Source organism: Equus przewalskii, chromosome 1 (genome assembly GCF_037783145.1).
Source record: "Equus przewalskii isolate Varuska chromosome 1, EquPr2, whole genome shotgun sequence".
Classification (NCBI taxonomy): Eukaryota; Metazoa; Chordata; class Mammalia; order Perissodactyla; family Equidae; genus Equus; species Equus przewalskii.
This window is the reverse complement of record NC_091831.1, coordinates 132,991,169-133,014,758: the sequence shown is the minus strand read 5'-3', so window position 1 is coordinate 133,014,758 and position 23,590 is coordinate 132,991,169. Positions and strand designations below refer to the sequence as shown.

Sequence of the window (23,590 nt, the reverse complement as noted above, 5' to 3'; positions counted from 1 at the left end):
ATAATTGACCAACTAATGTTATATATTAAGTTCTATAGTGGTTATCTGAATAGCAAGCTATGAGTGCACAGAATACTTGATTCAAACAAATGTTGATCTTTCTAGGACTCTTGGCTTTCCTTTGACAAACAGCCCTGATAATCAACATACTTACTTTCCTTCAGCATCTATACAGGAGCTTTGTTTTTTGTTTTTTTTATTTTTATTTTTTTAAAGATTTTATTTATGTATTTATTTTCTTCCCAAAGCCCCCTGGTACATAGTTGTATATTCTTCGTTGTGGGTCCTTCTAGTTGTGGCATGTGGGATGCTGCCTCACGGTGGCCTGATGAGCGGTGCCATGTCTGCGCCCAGGATCCGAACCAACGAAACACTGGGCCACCTGCAGTGGAGCGCTCAAACTTAACCACTCAGCCATGGGGCCAGCCCCGCATTGTTTTTTAAATATTACTTAAGAGCGATGTGCAGGACTTTTCTAACCACTATATGTAAGAAATATTGGAGCAGAGGGAATAAAGGTAAAGCAATTGATTGCCACAGTAGTCCAATTGTAAGGTGTTAGGGTTATATATATACAATAGTGTCTGTGGAAGTAGCAAGGAAGGAGTGGATTTAAGACTGTGGGACTTGGCGAAGAACAGAGTTTGAAGAACTGAGGAGAAAAATTTGAAGGACAAAATCTTGGTATCAGTAAGATAATCATACTAGTTAATACAGGGTCTTCACAGGCAACAACCTTTTACATGTCCTCTTATTTAATTATTATTTATTAATATTAATAATTATTATTATTATTTAAAATTCTCTTATTTTGAGGGTAGATGGGGGAGGTGCACAGAGTAGTCAAGTTTCACTCAGCACTAATTCTTAATAAAAGTGGATAAGTTGGATAATATAACTTTTTCTTTTGCTTGAGGAAGATTATCCCTGAGCTACCATCTGTGCCAGTCTTCCTCTATTTTATATATGGGTCACTGCCACACACTGTTGATGAACGGTGTAGGTCTGTGCCCAGGATGAAAACCCATGAACCTGGGCCACCGAAGCAGAGTGTGCTGAACTTAACCACAAGGCTGTGGGGCAGGCCCCTAGATAATATGACTTTTGACCAAAGATGCATCACTTTTTCTCATAGGAAATAATCTGGGTATGTGTGTGGGAAGAGGAAGGGGGTGGTTAAGTAATTGAATATGACTGTATGATGAACAACTGTGTTGGCTTTAAAAATCATGTGTTGGGAGAATATTTAGTAAATAATCTTGGGAAATTCTTATGATTTTTTTAAAAAAACAGAAGACTTAGGGCCAATCCAGTGATGTAGTGATTAAGTTTGCATGCTCCACTTTGGTGGCCAGGGGTTTACAGGTTCAGATCCTGGGTGCAGACCTACATGTCGCTCATCAAGCCATGCTGTGGCGACATCCCACATACAAAATAGAGGAAGACTGGCACAGATGTGACAGTGACAGCTTCCTGTGTCACTGACACAGCTCAGTGACAATCTTCCTCAAGCAAAATGAGGAAGACTGGCAACAGATGTTCACTCAGGGCCAATCTTCCTCACCAAAAAAAGAAAAAACAAATACATAAATAAATAAAGTAAAAAACAGAAGACTTTTATGACATTAAATGGAAAAGAAAATAAATTGTGATACTTTCAGGGATTGGGAGATGTATTTCAGTTTGTATGTGAATGTAGAAAAACTAAGTGAATGTATATTAATTGTTAATAGTAGAATAATGGCAACATCACCGAAATAAGTTTATAGTTCCCAAACAGAAATACTTAGATAACTCGTTTTTATATTTAAGCTCTGGTATGTTTTTTAAAAGCCATTCTCATAGTTTTATAGATATAACCTCTATATTTATACTCATTAGTTCTTGGGTAAAATCTCATGGCTAAACATGGTTATAATTTAATTTCTTAGGACTATCTTATGGCATTATCTCTACAACAAGAACAGCAGAGCCAAGAGATCAATTGGGAGCAAATACCTGAAGGAATCAGTGATTTGGAACTAGCGAAGAAACTCCAAGAAGAAGAAGATAGACGAGCTTCTCAATATTATCAGGAGCAGGAACAAGCAGCAGCAGCTGCTGCTTCTGCTGCTACACAGGCCCAGGTGAAAACTCGAGTTCTGATTCTGAAATACAATGATCACTTTAGCAGTGAAGAAATCTACTGAGATAAGAATTTTTAAATTAGGTATTGACTCTTCAATTATGTTAACATTTTAGCACCCATTGGGTTTTATGACACGGTCCTAAGTTTGTGATTATCTTAATATATTTCTCATTTAGTGACATTACTTTTCCTGAGGTTCTGATGGCAAGATTTCTCAGATTTATTTTTTAAGTTCTTAATAGCTACAAGGAATATAAACCAATTTGAACAAAGTCTTTTCTATCAATTAGAGGGCAGTATGAGGTGCTACTGGAAAGAGTGTAGACTTCAGAGCCAGATAGATGTGAATTTGCATTTCCTGTTTCCGTCTCCCCTTACTAGTTGCAACACCTTGGACAAAGTCCTCTATCTCTCTTAGCCTCATTTTCCCTATGTGTAAAATAGAAGATAATACTTAACTTAGGTTTGTGGTTAAGAACAAATAATGTTAGTACTTAACCCAATGTCTGATATATACTAGGTATTCAACAAAAGTTAGCACCTTTCCTCCTTTCACTTTTCCCAGTTAAATGTTTTAAGCACTGAAAATGTGATTATTAAGTGAGTTTCTATATGTTAAATCTTATTTCATTAAAGGAAAACATATTCCCCTTCTTTTATGTTTAACTGTACTGTGCCAGCACTGTTCCTTGATTTGGATGTACAAGAAAGTAAGATGCTCTGAAAGGTCTGATAAAACTTTAAATATAGAAGACTCCACTAAAATATGTATAGCATTTCTGTTTCTAGCTCAAATATTGACTACCTCAAGCTTAAAAATTAAAACCTACCATGTTATGATTAACTTTTCATTTAAAAAGTTCTATTTCACAGAATACACTTATTCCACACTCTCAGTTCTCAGAATTTTTTTTCTCCAGTATAGTATTTAATGAGGTCTTTAAAAACTACTGTAGTTTACCAAATGGTGTCACTTTCTTCAATATTTTCTATACTTTAACATAAATATTTCTTGAATTTGAGGATTCAGGCAGTATCATCCTACAAACATTATCTTTTGAAATTCCAGAATGAAAATTATTCAGATACCACGTAACATAGCAAGTCTATACACCAATAGCTTCTTTTTCCATTAATGATTCCTTTCACTCTTGTGGCTTTTCTTTCTAGATAACTATGATTAAGCACCTTAGAAAAATTGAGGTAATTTCTTCCTATTTATTTTTCTTAAAGCAAAGCCAGCCAGCACAAGCATCTCCATCAAGTGGAAGACAATCTGGAAATAGTGAACGTAAACGAAAGGAACCTCGAGAAAAAGATAAAGAAAAAGAAAAGGAAAAAAATAGCTGTGTAATTTTGTAACAAGTGTTGGATTCTGTTGGAACCATCTATAGCCTTGAGAAACAAAACCGCAGGAGGAAAGGAAGAAAAACCGATAAATACCGTCTGTGCCTGATTTCCCAACGGATTTTGTTCATGTCTTCAGGGGAAAGGTTGTTACTTAGTTACAATCAGACTTTTTCAAGTCACACAGTACACTCTTTATGAGCTGGAGTTTCATGTTACAAGTTGGAAATGCTGTGTGTTGTCATTCATGAAAAATACTGCACTTGTAGCCAAATAAGCAGATCACAGCAAATTTTGTGTCATAGTGACATTCATAACTCATATCAGTTAGTAAGCTATTTTATCTTCTGTTCTAACAATGAATGGAGGTAATTGATTTTGTCTGATTCCTTTCTGAAATCTAAGTATTAGCACAATAGTTTCTGAAATTAATTTCTACAATGTTAGATTATGATCTAATCCACAAGAAACCAGGGGTTTAATATAGGGATTTAAAAAGAAAAAAAAAAGAAAAAAATAACAGGAATAAATAACCCTTAATTGTATATTGGACTAGTTCAGCCCTTGAACAGCTTTACCTTTCTTTAGGAATGTACATTTTAGATACTATCTTGAGAACTGATAGTGGAGTTTGGATTTAATCTAGATAGAAAAAAAAATTTGTATTTCTTTTCCAATAGCAAAAAAATCACATAATACTAATACTTATATCCTATCCAAATCAGATATTAATGACTTTGTAGTGTTGTGAAATATTGAGGAATTTTGAAAATTTCAATATAGGTGACTTGGACCACAGTTACTATTTATTGATAGTGTGACGAGTGTAAGGAGGAAACCATAGGAGGCCACTATTTATTGATAGTGTGACGAGTGTAAGGAGGAAACCATAGGAGGCCACTATTTATTGATAGTGTGACGAGTGTAAGGAGGGAACCATAGGAGGCCACTATTTATTGATAGTGTGACGAGTGTAAGGAGGGAACCATAGGAGGCCACTATTTATTGATAGTGTGACGAGTGTAAGGAGGAAACCATAGGAGGCCACTATTTATTGATAGTGTGACGAGTGTAAGGAGGAAACCATAGGAGGCCACTATTTATTGATAGTGTGACGAGTGTAAGGAGGAAACCATAGGAGGCCACTATTTATTGATAGTGTGACGAGTGTAAGGAGGAAACCATAGGAGGCCACTAGGGTTTGTAAATATGGGAGTGTAGAAGAGCAGATAGTTCGATGTCTACCTTTTTCTAGAATTACCTTGAACCTTAAAACTTAAATCATGTTTATTTGCTAGAAAATTAGGTATACTTATTAAAACCAACAAAAAAGCACATTTCTGAAAGGAAGTTAGAGATAATCTCTGAGACTAGTGAAAAAGCATTAACAAAAATCTGTTTGAGAATAGATAGAATTTGGAGGAATTTATGTAAAAGCAATCAGATTTTTTTAACTTATGGGAACCAAATAAACCTATAACATCTTGTAGTGTTTATAGGATTTAGAAAGAATATTTATTGAATTTTATTATGAGGCAACACATATTTTCCTGTATTTCTAGATCTAGTTTGGAAAACTATACTTAATAGTCCTTTTTATATGCTTTATATTTAAAAGTTTGTTTTAGTCATTTTTGAAACAACTATTGCTGCTGCAAGTAGTTATGTGATTTATATTCTAAGCCTCGGTAAATTTGTTTGTTTAAGAGCATCTTAATCTAACCTGAGCATCCACTCGGAGAATGTTTTTTGTGGTCTGGAGTGACGATAGACTACAAAAAATGTGGTCTAGATTTCTTAAGCTATGTCCTTAACATTCTTCGTGATCCAAGACCGGTTATAGCATAAGTCTATGTGTAAAAAGTAAAGTCTTATTTATGGAAGAAATTATTCTAAGGGAAAAATCCAGGGTCAAGCTGTGTCTTTAATGTCCTTCTGTATTGCATGTCTGTTTATGTTATACATTTGTTATTCCTTCAAATATCCTATGTTAGCATGATAAATCATCAGAGAACCTGTTTGGGGTATAAGACCTTGATACAAAATATTTGGTGACTCTCTTGATAATAACCCAGAATATGCGTACTTTGGTAAGTAATCAAATGCACTACAGAATTGTATGTTGGCTCAAACAAGTTGACCTTAGTCCAAGTTTACTCTTGGTATTACTGTGTTGGTTGAAGGAGGAAACTCAAACCTCAGGGTTTGTTTTTCCCAGAGTAGATAGTAGTGACAGTGCACTATATTTTAATAAGACAGAAACAAAACAATAAAACCTGAGGAATTTTTAAAAGCACATTTGAGGCATATTTTTCCATAATTATATACTTATCTATTTATTGCCCTTGAAAAATATATGTGTAGAAGTTATTCTTCTGTTATTTGTTACTATCTTCTTAATTTGTTCCAAAGATAATACTGCCGTTCTGCATTCCCTCTGGAAGAAAACATAAAAAACTCACTCAAAACCAGCAGTGCTGCTATCAGATAAGTAGATGTCAATGTATACTTATAAGGAATAACTAAAACTGTAATGTGTTTGTTAAGTCAACTTTTTTCTATGTAATATTTCCAGATCAGACTTTCTTACATTCCCGGAATTCAGTTTGATATACCAAGAGTAATAATGATAAAATGTTCGCTTTGATTACTGTGGGGAAAAAATTAAAAGTTCGATTCTATTAAAACAAACAAACTTCTCAGAGATACTGGTTTCCCATCCTTGAAGGCTATAAAGAATTAACAGCTATTGTCTCTTTCTCCTTATATTTTGCTCAAGGCAACAAATTATATATTCAGACATTTCATTGCTGGTTTGGGTACATTGGAGTTTGGTAGAGGTATATTAAAGTCTTTCCTTCACAGCATTTTGTAAGACCTGAAAATTATTACATGTACATTACTAGCAGAAGTTAGAACTTAAACATTTTTGTTTTTAATATTTATAGGCTAGATTAGGGACACATTTGCATTAATCAAACACTGTTAGAGCTTGGAAGAGAGGCACATGAATGAATGGATATGGTCACTGCACTTTCTTGTACTTTCAAAGCCTATTCCTCAAGGTTAGCAACCAGTCTTTATTAATAATATGAAAATTTTCTTCGTCTGATCTCACTGAATCAACAATGCTATGATTTACAATAGGTTATCAACACTTAAAAGTACTTATTTTGTGTGTGTCTGTGTGTGTGTGTGTGTGTGTACTTCTAAAGCAAGGATCCATGACTTCTATTAGATTCTCAAAGGAATCTGGGAAATTTCCCTCAAATTTAAGCATCACCATTTTAAGAATATACATGCACATATGTACATAGACACAGTAAGCACTTTGAGGCAGCTAAAATTGGCATTGGCTGCTTCCTATAATATACTGGTCCAGTGTACTTAGGTAAAGTAACTTCTTCCATATTTCAAGGTGTCAGGTTAGTAGTTGAATGAGGCATAGATTTAAGTTTAGGATTAGGTTTTGGAATATATTTTGTTTTATCGTCTCACATTTCTAGTATTTGACTAATTATCCCATATTATGTTTTGAATTCTTCCTCATACATCTTGATCTTAGCTTAATTAAGCAAGTTAGTATCAGAGATTAGTTGGCTGAACTCAACATTAACTATTTTGTACTTGCACAAACACTTAACATTTTGTTTTCAGTGAATCGCCAACTTAGTTCACCAAGAGACAGAAGATCTTGAGAGGAAAGAGGACTAGAAGTCAAATAGATATTTAACGAAAGAATTAATATGGTCCCTGTATTAATGTTGGCATATGAAGCAGATATTTATAAAATCCTGCTGGAGAAAAATCAAGGCAAGAATTTCCAGCATTGTCCTCATACAGTCTCATTTGTTTAAAATTTTTTTTAAAAAGGCAAATTGATTACATTTTGCTTAACTTTCCTATTCACTGTGCCAGTTATGTTAAAGCATGATGGAAAGCTTATGGGCTTTACTTGTCACACAATACTTGGGCATACAACTTAAACTATACTTGTAAACTTACCAATGTTGATAAAATAACTTGAAGGCATTAAAGATAGTATATAATTTGGATTTTGAGAAACTGGAAATGTGGAATTCTGAATCGTTTTATGTCTAAACACCTGGGCTTTTATCTTGCCATGGGCAAACTTTCTGTGCCTCGCTTTACATATGTAAAGGATGCTCATTTTTTTAGTGCTCTGCACTCCTGAATAAAGGGCTTAGTATAAGCACAGAGTGTTATTTAAATAATCATAAATTTTGTACATCTTTTATTCTTGAATGTGCAGACTTTTTTCCCAATGACAATATTTCTTAAGCCAGTTTTTTTGCTGCTGTCAAAATTTGTAGAATTATCTTATCTTTGAGTATGGCATCATCTCTTCCTAAAATGTATTTTACAGTTGCTTTTCTGTTCTGTAGTTGCTTTTGTGGACTATAGGGTCAAAATCAAGAGTATTTTGAGAGTGTAAAATCATTAAAGACCTGTTTTCTTCCAGTATCTTCCATATATCTAAATATTTAGATTCTTTTTGCCTTTTCCTCCATGGGACAAAGTACGCTGGTATCAGATTACTAATACATATATGTAAGCTTTTTTTGCATGGATGGAATTTATTTAGATCTCTCAAGTACTGTCATTTTTAGGGCTATTTAAATTATTTCTGTTAGTATAAAATGTTATTTGATAATGTGCAGTTAATTTCCTTTTAGGAAGTGAGTGAAAATGGTAAAGGAACTCATCGGAATCAGAGTTATTAGGTTCTCTGGTAATTTAGTGTATTTTTTTCACTGATATCTAACACTTCTAAAGCTAATGGGAAAACATTATGAAGAATTGAGGTTACTCTCCTTGGGTGACTCTTTAAAACAAACTAAAATTTAAAATCAAAAGCTTCCTGAACGAAATAAATTCAAAATCGAGAAAATGAAGTCTGAGGGACAAATTGCAGGACTCTGATAAGTTTAACGTATTTTGAAGATCTATCTAAATTTTAATTTGTGCACGTCTCTTAATCCTGGTGTTTCTGCGTTAAGAAATCAGAGTTTAATAAATTGTGGTATGTATACATATTTTTACATGAAGGATTCTAGTTTCTAATTTCACTTTTCTGATCTCAAAAAAATTAAACTCAAAAAACAGGGTAAAAGTCTTCAACTATTGCCTCAAATTCAGCTTTATCCTATTGTCCTGATTTAGACTTGTCTGCCTATAACATATTTTTTAGGGCATGGTACTATCCCAGATAAGGTGTTGAAATACCATGGCAGAAATACAAAACCTAAGCTTTAAATAACGACAGTAGATTTTAAAAACAAAAAGCTATATTATTATTCTACAATGTTTCTCTATTTCATCTGATATTCTAAGAATTTCTTCAAATCACTTACTTTGTCACCATTAACTTTAAAAATGTTATATCCATCCTCACTGTAATATCCTGCTTTGAGAAGCAGGGATGCCTCCTAGATTAGAGGATGCACAAAGCAAAATTCTTCTGAAAGTGATCGTGGCTTCTTTGGCTCTATTATTTACAGCTTCAAACAGGAAGTCGGGAAACTAAAATGCCCATTTAAATTCCCAAATCAGTGACTTGTCCAAACAGGCATTATGACTGAAATACCCTACAGAGCAGTTTGAACTAAGGGAATGTATTTGAAGACTAAGATTGGCATTTAATCTTTGAAGATCTGTCCTGTGTTTCTCTCAATTTTGTTGGTTTTTGTTGTTGTTCTTTTTTTGTATTTTAGTTGTATGAAATAACCATTTTTTCCCCGAGTACATAGTATATCTTAGCTTTACAGATTTGTAAAGATGAGGGTTTGAAAATCTTCCACCAGTTTTTGGTTAAAAAGCTATCTTCCTCAATAAAATGACAATTATTGTTTTCACAGATCAACATATCACAAGTAGGACAATAGGATAGAAGACTGATGTATGATTGCTACACGACAGTCAGCAAAAGGGATAATCTTCACTTGGGAAACGGCAGAGGTACCTTGAAAGTCATTTCCTAAAGTTAGTGCATGTGAGCCTTTTTCCTTGAATTGTGCAGAACAATTGGATTGTGGCACATATTTTGAGGAATAGCAAGTGAAATGCTATATAGCAAGAAGAAACAAATTTTCTTCCTCCACTTTACTGTTGAACTATTTGGGTCAAGAAGTTTCTATGACATATCATAGATTTCTTTGTGCCAGGCCAGAATTGGCCAACTGAAATAGAGTTTTCAAAGAGCTTAAATATATAGATTGCATATGAGTGCCTATTTTTTCTCCTCCTTTCCTTTACTGTCTTAATGCCCTTTCTACTTCTGAAATAATTCATCTCTTTTGCTTTATGACCAGCTTAAATTCCAGTTTGAGAATAACAGCAACCCTAGAGATTGAGGAAGTGCATTGAAATACATTTTTTTAATAAAGACACCTTAAAGCATCTACCCAGCTTAGGGTTGAACTGAATTTCTGTGAAAGAAAGTTGTTTTAAAAGCTAATTATGCTAAAACTATTTAATTCTAAAACTATGTCTTAAACAAGTTTCAAAAGTTTCACTTTGGGAGGATATTCCTAAAAAAAGGCATATCAAACATAGACAGGAAAGTATATTTCTAACAGAATTATTCAGTATTATTCAACATTTAATTTCATGTTTGTTATTGTACTACAAGGATAGGTCATTCTTGGATTAAAATGTTGGAGTTTTTGTTAATATACTTAAAACTGTAACCAGTGATATCACCTTTAGTATTTTTTATTATAGATTATATTTTATTTCAATAAACTTTGATATTTAGACCAAACAGTCTTTCTGCTATGTATATTCGTCTCAGTAAGCTACTTCTTACAAATTTAAGATGAATGTGGAATTAGGGAATTGACATACTGATTCACATTTACCTAGGATTAACTCTTAGAACACTTGGACCAACTCTTGATAAAGACTGATTTTCCCCCCAGAAGTGGGAACAAAGAAACAATTTACTCTAAACCTAATCATAGTTAACTACCTGATCCCAGTGGTAGATTTATTATATCTGATACTTCTATCCTCTTGGAGGACTAAGTAAGAAAGAGCTGAGAAGGAATCATTTTCTCTTTACACCAAGCCAACCCTGCTGTAAAGTTTTGGTCCAACAATTTAATGTCCAAACCGGCTAATGTCAGACATTTCTCTAAAGCTTTCTTAGACTCCCTAGCCCTCTAAGCAGAATTGGTCATTCCTCATAGTGTTTTGCAGACCTCTCCTCATAGCTTAAGCTAGGTTGTGAGCCTTTAAGGACAGGGATCATGTCTTATTCATCTTGATTTTCTTGGCAAATTACATGATAATTACTTCAAATGAACTTGAATATCTATTTAGAGGAATTTTTTTAAATACCTATATTATGTAGTTATTGCTTGCTTGTCCTTTAAGTAGGATAACTAATAAGTTGGGTTATGGAATTAGTTTTCCACATTAGCATAAAAGTTATATATAGAGAGGGAACTAATGAGAAGATACTTTGATTAAGGAGATTAAGAAGGCTACTTAAGCCTTGTAAAAGTAAACATTTTTCTGGGGCCAACCCTGTGGCCAGTGGTTAAGTTCACCTGCTCCGCTTCAGTGGCCCAGGGTTTCACTGGTTCGGATCCTGAGCGCAGACATGGCACTGCTCATCAAGCCATGCTGAGGCGGCATCCCACATGCCACAACTAGAAAGACCCACGACTAAAGAAAACATACAACTTTGTGCTGGGGAGCTTTGGGGAGAAAAAGGAAAAATAAAATCTTAAAAAAAAAATTTTTTTTTTCTATTTTCTCCAATTATAATGTTAATCCTGCCATGAGGGCTGAGATCAACCTGGACTCAGAATGGCTCAGAGTGAAAAATGAGGAACAAACAAAACTTTAGAATACACAGAATAATATAATCATGAATTCCACATATAACTTTGGAAATTGTGGCATGTTCTCCTTGGAGAGTAATTTGGTTACTCACTTATCAAGAATACAATATACCAGGAAACCCAGGAAGCTAGACTTAATAGGAATGACCACATTTGGACAGTCAATGATCTGAATTTAAAGCTGTGGCATTAAATTTTAAAAGTGGGTATAATAGAAGTCAAGCGCATAGGACTAAGAAAGTCAGGCTAAAGGCAGCACCTTCAACAAATTCAAGGCCCTATTGGGGAGGAAAAAATCATTTTTCTCCTACCCTTCTAACTTCTCAGCTGGGACCCATGTAACAGAAAAGAGATTAATAAGAGAAAAACAAATAGGGGCCAGCCCAGTGGCATAGTGGTTAAGTTTGCCTGCTCTGCTTTGGTGGCCCAGGGTTTTCAGGTTCAGATCGCAGGCGCAGACCTAGCACTGCTCATCAGGCCACGCTGTGAAAGCATCCCACGTAAAATACAAGATTGGCACAGATGTTAGCTCATGTCCACGAAAATAATCCATAACCAATCTATAAATGAAAATTTGGGTGAGTTTATTCTGAGCTGAAATCTGAGGACCATGGCCCGGGGCCTTTCTTCCCAAAGGAAGAAAGGGCACCAAAGAAGTGAGGTGTACAGAGTGGTTATATACCCCCAAGCAGGACGTTTCACATATGATTGAGATGTCCCTCCCACAATAGTCACAAGATTGCCCTGTCAGCACAGCGCTTGATGGACACAGGAGGTAGTGGGTCTGCTATCTCAGAGGGCCTAGCAGGAGGCAAGTCTATTGTCTCGAGCTGGGCGGCCACAGGTGAGCGCAGCAATCAGTTTCTAGCCTAAGGAAAGATGCTTAATCCTTAAGGAGATGCCAACGTTGGGAGGGGGAGGGAAGTTGCACCTTTATCTCAAGGGCCTTTGTTCTTGCCATAGGGAATATCTAAACCAGACATACAATGCATGCTCAACAGCTACGGTCAGGCCCTTTTGGAAAGACAAGTTCAGGCCAAATTAGGTTTATACCAAATGGCTTCCTCATATTCTCCAATATATCCTATTGCTTGCCATTTTTATTCGTCACTCAGCAACAATCTTCCTCATGCAAAAAGAGGAAGATTGGCAAAGGATGTTAGCTCAGGGCCAATCTTCCTCACACTCACACAAAAAACAATATTAATAAAAAAACACAAATTTATTAACATGTATATCTCATGTACATGTGGAAGATAGGGGAAAATTAGTAACTCTGAGATGTGGCTTAGAATCCAGGCTTAAATACCATTTCAGCTAAAGACAAAAGAAAGAAGTGTGGTGGGGAGACCAGTTATGGGGAAGTAACCCCATAACTGGGGAGAAAAAGTATGGTAAACAAGAAAAAGATTTGTTCTGCAAAGTCTTTAGTTGGTGCCTTCTCCATTGATAAGATTCTCTTGCGCTTTAGTCATCCTCTTTCTGGTAAAGGAAGATTTTCTTTATAAATGTAAATTTCCATTACAAAAGGGTAACTTCTCTGTTTTCAGAGCTTCTGTGTCTGCTGTTTCTCAAAATAATCAGTTTAAAATAATACTATGTCAAAGAAGCATATTTTGGGGTAGCACATTCTGTTACTCTTCAGTTGACTGAGGCAAAGGCTGACAGCCTACAAAGGGTTCTTCATCCTTTTGAAGATTTTTCTTTGGGCTGCCAGCCTTATTAAATAAGTCACTAGAAAGAAGTGATGATAAGGCGATAGCCTCTGAATACTGGCATTTCACCGAATACCTTAGTCCTTAAAACAGGGAACAGACTGCTTACTAATAATTATAACAACAATACTCTTCCTTTATTGGGATATTACTATGTATCAGACATTGCACTGTTTATATTCTTATTCTTACTTCATCCTCACAGCAATTTTAGGAGGTTGATACTGTCACAGTTAAGGAAACAGAAACTTGAAAGATTAAGCAACTGGTAAAAGGTCATTCCCAGTGGCAATGTTGAAATTTAAAACCAAACCTGTCTGTCTAACTCCAAAACCCACTCTCTTTACTTCAAAATTATAGAAGCTTTCACAAATTTGCATGCCATTCTTGACTCCTTTGATATAGACAATGGTCATCAGTTCTCCTAAACGACGGAATTAATCTCAACATAGGGAGGCTGAAGAAAATCCTTTAAAGTCAGATTCTGGGACTAAGTATTTGAAATCTCACCTCATCAGTGTTTTGTGGTGGTTTTTTTCCCATTGGGGTGGGAATGGGATACTTAAATCTTTCATTAAAAGGTCAAAGGTTATGGCCTGAAAATTTCTGAAGCTTTTCTTTGTACACTTTTGATTTACCAAAAGAACAGTTTTACTCAAGCTGAAAAACTGCATCTTTCTAGAGGTGGTTTTTCTACTGATAGAAGGATTTGGAGGACAAATTACATGTGCATTGTTTGTATTTATCACTGCTTTTTAGATTTATTTCCCTTCATAAATATTTCAGCAAAATTCAGTTAAGTATTTGCATACCTCATATATTCCAATGACCTCTTTCTTTTTTAAATGACTCATTGTATTTTTGAAATTTTTCTTATACATTTCTGGTATCTAATCAAAATTTTGAACCTAGAATCACTAAGATTTGCTCCTCTTCTGGATGTGCCATGGTTTTAGTTCTTACTGTTAGGTCTATGATCCATTTCAAGATAATTTTTCTATATGGTGTCGGGTAAAGATCAAGATTCATTTTTTTGCATGTGGCTATTCCATTATTTCAGCCCTATTTATTGAAAAGATTATCCTTTCCCCACTTAACTATATAGATACCTTTGTCAAAATCATTAACCATAAATGTGTGGATTTTTGTTTTCTGGATTTCATTGATCTATTACTCTATCTTTATGTCAGTACTGTAACATCTTGATCTATGTTGCTGTATAAAAAGTCTTGAAACCATGTAGCAGGAATAATTGATTTTTTTCTGCTTATCAAGGTTGTTTGGACTATTCAAGTTTGTTTTGACTCTTATATAATTACATTTCTATATAATTTTAAAACCAACCTGCCAATTTCTACAAGAAAAGCCATATGAATTTTGATTGGGATTGTATGAGATTGTATTGAATCTATGTATCAATTTGGTAAGAAATGACATCATAATATTTAATCTCTTAATCAATGAACATGATTATATTTCATCAAAATTTTAAACTTTTGCTCTCCTAAGGATACCTAAGAAAATGGAAAGGCAAACTAAAGACTGAGAGAAAATACTTCCAAAGCACATACTGACAAAGGACTTGTATTAATATATAAGGAGCTCTTACAACTCAGTAAGAAGGAAAAAATAAGAAGTTGGCAAAAGATTGAACAGGCACTTCATCAAAGAAAATATACAGGGGGCCGGCCCCGTGACCAAGTGGTTGAGTTCTCGCGCTCTGCTTTGGTGGCCCATGGTTTCGTCAGTTCGAATCCTGGGCGTGGACATGGCACCGCTCATCAAATCATGCTGAGGCGGCATCCCACATGCCACAACTAGAAGGACCCACAACTAAAAATACACAACTATGTACCAGGGCTCTTGGGGAGAAAAAGGAAAAATAAAATCTTAAATATATATGTATACAAATAGCAAATAAGTACATGAAAAGATGCTCAACATCATTAGTCATAGGGAAATGCAAATTAAAACCATAATGGGATACCACTACACATTCACCAGAATGGCTAAAATTAAAAAGATTAATAATACCAAGTGTTGGTAAAGATGTGAAACACTTGGAACTCTTACACAACTGGTATGAATATAAAACAATACAATCAAACAAACAATATTATACAACACTTTGGAAAAGTTTGGTGCTTTCTCAAAAAGTTAAACATACACCTGCCATACAACTCACCTATCCCACTCTTCAGAGCAACTTCATTTGAAAGAGCCTAAAACTGAAAGTAACCCAAATGTGCGTTATCAAGGGAATGCATAAACACATCATGGTTCATCCATACAATAGAGTACTACTCATCAATGTAAATGAATGGACTACTGATACAAGCAACAACATGGATGGATTGCTAAGTATGGTGAGTAAAAGAAGCAGATAAAAATGAGCCTATACTTATGATTCCACTTATATAAAATTCTAGAAAATGCAAACTAATCTATAGGACATAAAGTATATCAGTGGTTGTCTGTGGATAGAGTGGGAGTGGATGATAAAGATGGATTACAAAGGGGCATAAGGAAACTTGGAAACGATGGATATATTCTTAATTTTGATTATTGTGGTAGTTTCTTGGAGATATATGCATATGTGTGTGTGTATATATATATGTCAAAATTTATTATGTTCGTATGCAATGTATTGTGTATCACTATTTATCAATAAAAGATGGAGCCACAGGGACCGGCCCTGTGGCATAGTGGTTAAGTTCATGTGCTCCGCTTCAGCAGCCTGGGGTTCACAGCTTTGGATCCCAGGTGTGAACCTAGGACTGCTAGTCTAGCCACGCTGTGGCAGCATCCCACATAAAATAGAAGACTGGCACAGATGTTAGCTTAGGGATAATCTTCCTCAAGCAAAAAAAGAGGAAGATTGGCAACAGCTGTTAGTTCAGGGTAATCTTCCTCAGCAAAAAAAAAGAAAAGAAAAAATCAAACATTAAAAAAACCCAAATAGAACTTTAAAGATAAAAAAAAGTGTAAAATTAAATTTTCACAGGATCAGATTAACAGTGGATTAGACATTGCAGAAGAAAAAGACTGGTAAATGTGAAGGCACAAAGATTAAATGAATGAAAAAAATAAATAGAAGTTCAGGGTCTTGTAAGGCAACATCAAGTTAGAAAATATATGTAAATGAAGTCTCTTAATGAGAGTAGGAAGTGTAGAAAAAATATAGAAAGAAAACTGGCTAAAATTTTCCAATTTGATTTAAAAAAATATAGTTACAGGGGGCTGGCCCCATGGCTGAGTGGTTAAGTTTGAGTGCTCCACTGTGGCGGCCCAGGGTTTTACCAGTTTGGATCCTGGGCGTGGACATGGCACTGCTCATCAGGCCACATTGAGGCAGTGTCCCACATGCCACAACGAGAAGGACCTGCAACTAAGATAATACAACTATGTGCCGGGGGACTTGGGGAGATAAAGCAGAAAAAAAAAAAAAACTGAATCATTTAAAAAAAAAAATATATATATATATATATATAGTTACAGAGCTAAGAATCTCAACAAACTACAAGTAGGAAACATGCACATACCAACACACATAGTCGAGTTGCTGAAAACCAGTGATAAATAGAAAATCTTAAAGCAAGTAGGAAGGGCTGGGGAGGGGCTAGAGGGGAAATATCTCATCCCTGTACCACCCTCCCTCCCCACCCAGAATACCTGCGAGGTTACCAATTGCTTAAATAATGCAAGACCCCTAGACAGTGTACTTGGGCCTTACTAAGTGCCACCACACAGCAAATGCCCAGGGACTGATGCTTCAGACATAGGTTCAGTGCATCGTCCCAAGGAGAGGATCTATTGCTCTAAGGCCCAACCCACATCCCTCAGAGGTAGACTGAAAAGCCTTGGAAGGAAAGACAGCCACCTAGGAGCAGGCCATGCCTCTCCCCTCCCTTTTCCCATAACCCACCTACAAGGTTGGTACTATGAGTCATCAGGCACAGATGGAAACTGAAAACTGTGGCCTCTCCCATGTGGAAAAAGCAGATCTGTAGCAGAGTAGTTTCCATGGGCTGTGGGGCCAGCATTTTGCTGCTGCATTGCAAGGAAAAACCTAATTCTCAGAGTTATAAGAGAAAATACCCCTGAGGCACGGTAAAGGGATTAATTCAAACCTAACTTAAGCCCAGGTCCTTAACCATACAACCATTGCCCTGGGGAGGTCCCTAACCCTAACAATACCAATTTGAGGGTCCCTGGAGGAAAAAAATGTCTAAGTATAAGGAGGCTAAAGAACCTCCCCTCAGTATATTCAGTGACAAAACGAGAGGGAAGGGGTAGAGGGAGGGAGGGAGGAAAGGAAAGGAAGGAAGAAAGAAAGAAGCCTGGATACAGGTCAAGGAAATAAATACACACACACACACACACACACACATATTAAATTGAAACAAAGGTCCACAATTTGAACCAATTGAAAATGCAAAATTTACTAAAAGTATTTATATAACAAAAAGATTAAAAGGGCACCAATTGGCTCTTGTGCCTCTACAACAAATAGGTTCTGAATTAACTTTAACATTCACTAAAATGCACCAACTGGCAAAGCTTTATGGACTTAATCCTGGGGCTCAAATTACAGTTATACCTGGGGATCTCACTAAATTTGAACATGGTACCCTAATAATCTTAGAAGAGTACTAAATATAAAATAGAGGAAAAAATAGGTATGCCTCACTTTAACTACAGCCTTGCCTAAATTTTCCATAGCCAGAGTACCCATTGCCCTAAAATATTCCATAGTGAGCATAGATACATGAGTAACAAATTAAAACTGAATTAAGTCTTTGGCACTTACAAATTGGCTTGACAAAATGGGACCCATGGACCCCTGGTTAGTAGTTAATATGGCCCAATCATCGTTAAAACAGGGCCTTCAAGGATGGAAACTTACTATATAAAACCTAATGAATGGGTGATTATTCCCACTGCTTCTATATTTGACAGCCCACTTTTGCCTATTCTTAAACCTAGAAAGAATGAATGATGCCTTGCACTGGATTACTGCAGTCTTAATTGTGTGGTCCCATCCATGAAGGTCCCCATACCCAATACCCAATATTATTGAAATTACTGATGCTATCCGGTCAGAAACTGGCAAATCTTTAGCTATTATAGATTTGACGGATATGTTCTATATACTGCCTGTTTACACAGCCTCTCAGTGGCTGTGTGCCTTCACTTTTGAAGGGACACATACGCTTTTGCTGGGCTACCCATGGGGTACCTCAACAGTTTTGCCATCACACACAGTCTTTGCAGACAAGCTCTTAACTGCATTCAGCTTTCTCCAGGAGCACAGGTGTTACATTACACTGATGACAACCTCCTCTGAGGAGATTCACTTGACACACTCATGAAGGACATACAAGTCCAACATCTTTTAGTCATTTTGGGGTCCTGAAAACAACATATTCCTCCTTTACAAGTTTTACTTAATCTCTGATGTTACTACTTGCAAATCAGCCCACCTTAAATTGAGCTCCCTTCAACAAAAGGCCCTAGAGTCTGTCCCAATTAAAATCAACGGGCACTTCCTGTCGTGCCTTTAGAGACTCCTTTGCTGTAGAGGCTTTAACAACCTCCCCTCATGCCTCCTGGAGCCTCTGGATCACCTAAGTTGCCTACAGGCTTCTGATGCAAGAAACTACCCTTCTCAGCCTCATGCAGTATGCCATTAGAAAAGAAACTGCTGGCCACATACTAGGATATCCTGGAAATAGAGTTTTTCACAGACCCCGAGGCTGTGACCCTCTGTACCCAGCTGCCCATTATGCCTTGGGTCATGGAAGCAGCACCCCACAAGCTAGCACTGCTACTGAGCCCTCCTGGATGCAGGATGGCACCAAACCTGGACCCATTGGCATATTCCACCTGCAGGAGAAATGGCCTCCTTTGTTCTCAGTTCCTTGCCAGTTGTCACCCCTCCTCCAGACCCCCTTGGTCTGGGATTAACTGAGTGAATAGCAATGGGAGCTCACAGAATACACAGACAGCATTGCCACCACCATACATGAGGGAGCTGAGTGCAATATTGCTGCTTTCATCCCTTAATCACGATGTGGCTGATAAAGGATGGACACAAGGGTCAGCAAAACTGGCCAAACTTCAGGCAATCATCTTAGCACCGGATGTCCTGGTCAGCAAACGGCCCTATCTGCACCTTTTTACAAACTTTTGGGCCACTGCCTAAGAGTTGTTCCCTCCCCTTAAGGTAAAGAACTCAGAATCTCTTGCATCACAGATACCCAAGATATAAATCAAAGTTACACATGTCTGTACATACGAAGGCCATAATACAAAGCCTCACCAGACACTTCTTGTCTTCTTCAAAGTTCCAGACATTACTGATAGTGATCAAGACACACATTTCACTTCTCAAAATAACACAATACTGGGCTCTTGGAAAAGGCACCAACAAAACTTTTATCTTTCCAATAGGTCCCAGTCAGTATCATGAGAGACATAATGGTCTCTTCAAACAACTTCTTTTTAAAGTCTAATCTGCAAATGGACCCCTAAATGGTCTCTGTCTTTCCCCAGGCATTAATCTCTCTTAATTTAAGTCTCCTTGGATAACTCACACCTTACACCAACTTTAAAAAAAACTTTCCAATGCCCTCTCCTGTCTTTACAGAGGATATGTCTTACCGCTATGTATATGAAGACTCGTTACATATGAGACGCTTTAATAATGTCTCCCCTATCTTTATGAATGTCCAACCTATCCCATAAGGGCAGGAGGCTGGATCAAGGGTACACAGGCTTCTGGGACCCATTAACCACAGATTGTCAGGCCAGGCACCTGCCCATCTAATATGGGACCTATTTAAGCACGAACTTCTACTACCCAAAAAACCTTCTTCAATATTCAGATTATAAAGGGGTGGATAATCTTCTGCGCTCTCCCTCCAATCCCCTCAAGGAAATAAAAATTAGTTGTCCAGGACACAGGGATGGTTCAACATCCGCAAAACAATCAACGTGATACACCACATCAACAAACTGAGGAATAAAAACCACATGATCATCTCAATAGATGCAGAGAAGGCATTTGACAAGATCCAACAGCCATTTATGATAAAAACTCTGAACAAAATGGGCATAGAAGGAAACTACCTCAACATAATAAAGGCCATATATGACAAACCCATAGCCAACATCATACTCAATGGGCAAAAACTGAACACCATCCCCCTGAAAACAGGAACGAGACAAGGATGCCCTCTATCACCACTCTTATTTAACATAGTACTGGAGGTCCTGGCCAGAGCAATCAGGCAAGAAAAAGGAATAAAAGGAATCCAAATAGGGAGGGAAGAAGTGAAACTCTCGCTGTTTGCAGACGACATGATCTTATATATAGAAAACCCCAAAGAATCCATTGGAAAACTGTTAGAAGTAATCAACAACTACAGCAAAGTTGCAGGGTATAAAATCAATTTGCATAAATCAGTAGCATTTCTATACTCCAGTAATGAACCAACAGAAAAAGAACTCAAGAATACAATACTAATCACAATCGCAACAAGAAGAATAAAATACCTTGGGGTAAATTTAACTAAGGAAGTGAAGGACCTATATAATGAAAATTACAAGGCCTTTCTGAGAGAATTGGATGACGACATAAGGAGATGGAAAGACATTCCATGTACATGGACTGGAAGAATAAACATAGTTAAAATGTCGATTCTACCTAAAGCAATCTACAGATTCAACGCCATCCCAATCAGAATCCCAATGACATTCTTTACAGAATTAGAACAAAGAATCCTAAAATTCATATGGGGCAACAAAAGACCCCGAATTTCTAAAGCAATCCTGAGAAAAAAGAACAAAACGGGAGGCATCACAATCCCTGACTTCAAAACATACTACAAAGCTACAGTAATCAAAACAGCATGGTACTGGTACAAAAACAGGTGCACAGATCAATGGAACAGAATTGAAAGCCCAGAAATAAAACCACACATCTATGGACAGCTTATCTTTGACAAAGGAGCTGAGGGCCTACAATGGAGAAAAGAAAGTCTTTTCAACAAATGGTGCTGGGAAAACTGGAAAGCCACATGTAAAAGAATGAAAATTGACCATTCTTTTTCACCATTCACCAAAATAAACTCAAAATGGATCAAAGACCTAAAGGTGAGACCTGAAACCATAAGGCTTCTGGAAGAAAACGTAGGCAGTACACTCTTTGACATCAGTATTAAAAGGATCTTTTTGGACACCATGCCTTCTCAGAGAAGGGAAACAATAGAAAGAATAAACAAATGGGACTTCCTCAGACTAAAGAGCTTCTTCAAGGCAAATGAAAACAGGATTGAAACAAAAAAACAACCCACTAACTGGGAAAAAATATTTGCAAGTCACATATCTGACAAAGGCTTAATATCCATAATATATAAAGAACTCTCGCAACTCAACAACAAAACATCAAACAACCCAATCAAAAAATGGGCTGGAGACATGAACAGACATTTCTCCAAAGAAGATATACTGATGGCCAATAAGCACATGAAAAGATGCTCATCATCGCTGATCATCAGGGAAATGCAAATCAAAACTACACTAAGATATCACCTTACACCCGTTAGAATGACAAAAATATCTAAAACTAATAGCAACAAATGTTGGAGAGGTTGCGGAGAAAAAGGAACCCTCATACACTGCTGGTGGGAATGCAAACTGGTGCAGCCACTATGGAAAACAGTATGGAGATTCCTCAAAAAATTAAAAATAGAACTACCATATGATCCAGCCATCCCACTACTGGGTATTTATCCAAAGAGCTTGAAGTCAGCAATCCCAAAAGTCCTATGCACCCCAATGTTTATTGCAGCATTATTTACAATAGCAAAGACATGGAAGCAACCTAAGTGCCCAGCAACAGACGAATGGATAAAGAAGATGTGGTACATATATACAATGGAATACTACTCAGCTGTAAAACAACAAAATCATTCCATTTGCAATAACATGGATGGACCTTGAGGGAATTATGTTAAGTGAAATAAGCCAGCGAGAGAAGGATAATCTCTGTATGACTCCACTCATATGAGGAATTTAAAATTATGGACTAAGAACAGTTTAGTGGATACCAGGGGAAAGGTGGGGTGGGTGGTGGGCACAAAGGGTGAAGTGGTGCACCTACAACACGACTGACAAACATTAATGTACAACTGAAATTTCACAAGATTGTAACCTATCATTAACTCAATTAAAAAAAAAAAAATTAGTTGTCCAGGGCCATTCCCACAGAGAGTGTGGACTACCAAGAGAAGGGATGGAAAATACCACTTAGTAAATGAAAAGTACATTCACAGATGATAATAAAATCAATACCATATCCCATAATGATGAAACCAGACAGCCCCTCCTTGATAATAATCCATGCTGGAGGAAAATCAACATCAAGCAACAAAAGCCTGTCAAGTGCAGCTGCACACCATTCCACTGGCTATTAGTCATGTTACCATCGCTCTTGTTACTACTGGTCTGGGTACTTTCATTGGTTTGTAATTCATAGGCCCAAATCCTCTACATAAGTCATTATTTCAACCAAACATGGCAAATGTTGAGGCTCACATGCCATCGAGTGTGGCTAATGCAAGCTCTGCAGCCCAAAGGCCCTGGCAGCTTGCCTGCCAACAATCAAACCAACACATAGAACAAAAGGCCCATAATAACTGGCTAAATTCGAGGGCCTGCCTACAGTTTAATGCTGGAGCTCCAACAACCTCGGCCACAGATATTTTGATTGACAACTTGACAGCCTATTAACAACATGCACCTATATCAGGCCATACGATTTAAAACCTATTGGCTGCGGAAACACTCTCCTCACCCATCTGGGCAAAACCTTGGGCTGTTGGGAGTTTTTAGATTTGGCCACCCTCAGTTGGGGGTTTAATTGTGCCAATCAGGTTCTGGCACATATCCATGAATGTACTAAAATCACTGAGTTGTACACTTTAAGTGGTGAACTGTCTGGTATATGAATTATATCTCAACAAAGCAGTTTTGAAAAAAATGCTTAACAAAATTTTAGCAAATCAAATTCAGCAATATATATAATTAAATATATCAAAAATGACAATATTATTACAATAATAAAATATTAATTATACAAATTTTACCATAACCAAGTATGAATTTTCCTTGGTGTGCAAGGTTGATTTAACATTTTAATATCAGTCAATGTAATTCACCCTATTAACAGAATGAAGGGGAAAACCCATATGATCATTTCAATAGACACAGAAAAAGTATTCGACAGAATTCAATATCCAACTGTAATGAAAACTCTTAGCATATTAGAAATAGAAGGTAACTTCCTATCAACCTCATAAAGGGTATAAATGAAAAACTCACAGCTGACATCACACTTAACGGTTAAAGACTCAATGCTTTTCCCCCAGAATAGGGAACTATGCAAGAATGTCTGCCCTCACTACCCCTATTCAACATTCTATTGGAGATACTAGCCACTGCAATAAGGCAAGGGGGAAAAAAGG

The 23,590-nt window shown here is 36.7% G+C and overlaps 2 protein-coding genes across 4 annotated transcripts in view; one reads left to right on the top strand and one right to left on the bottom strand.

Moving 5' to 3' along the window:
* The window catches only part of MINDY2 (MINDY lysine 48 deubiquitinase 2), a 69,772-nt gene extending 61,228 nt beyond the window's left edge, over positions 1 to 8,544 (top strand). For both annotated transcript variants that reach the window (XM_070578947.1, XM_070578937.1), the window contains 2 exons: positions 1,932 to 2,126; positions 3,362 to 8,544. In XM_070578947.1, the coding sequence (XP_070435048.1) occupies positions 1,932 to 2,126; positions 3,362 to 3,490 (324 nt within the window). In that variant the 3' untranslated portion in view covers positions 3,491 to 8,544. The remainder of the gene's footprint in view (positions 1 to 1,931; positions 2,127 to 3,361) is intronic.
* Positions 5,785 to 23,590, bottom strand: part of SLTM (SAFB like transcription modulator) — a 68,749-nt gene continuing 50,943 nt past the window's right edge. For both annotated transcript variants that reach the window (XM_070578902.1, XM_008526754.2), the window contains exon 21: positions 5,785 to 5,912. In XM_070578902.1, coding sequence (XP_070435003.1) covers positions 5,864 to 5,912 — 49 coding nt within the window. In that variant the 3' untranslated portion in view covers positions 5,785 to 5,863. The remainder of the gene's footprint in view (positions 5,913 to 23,590) is intronic.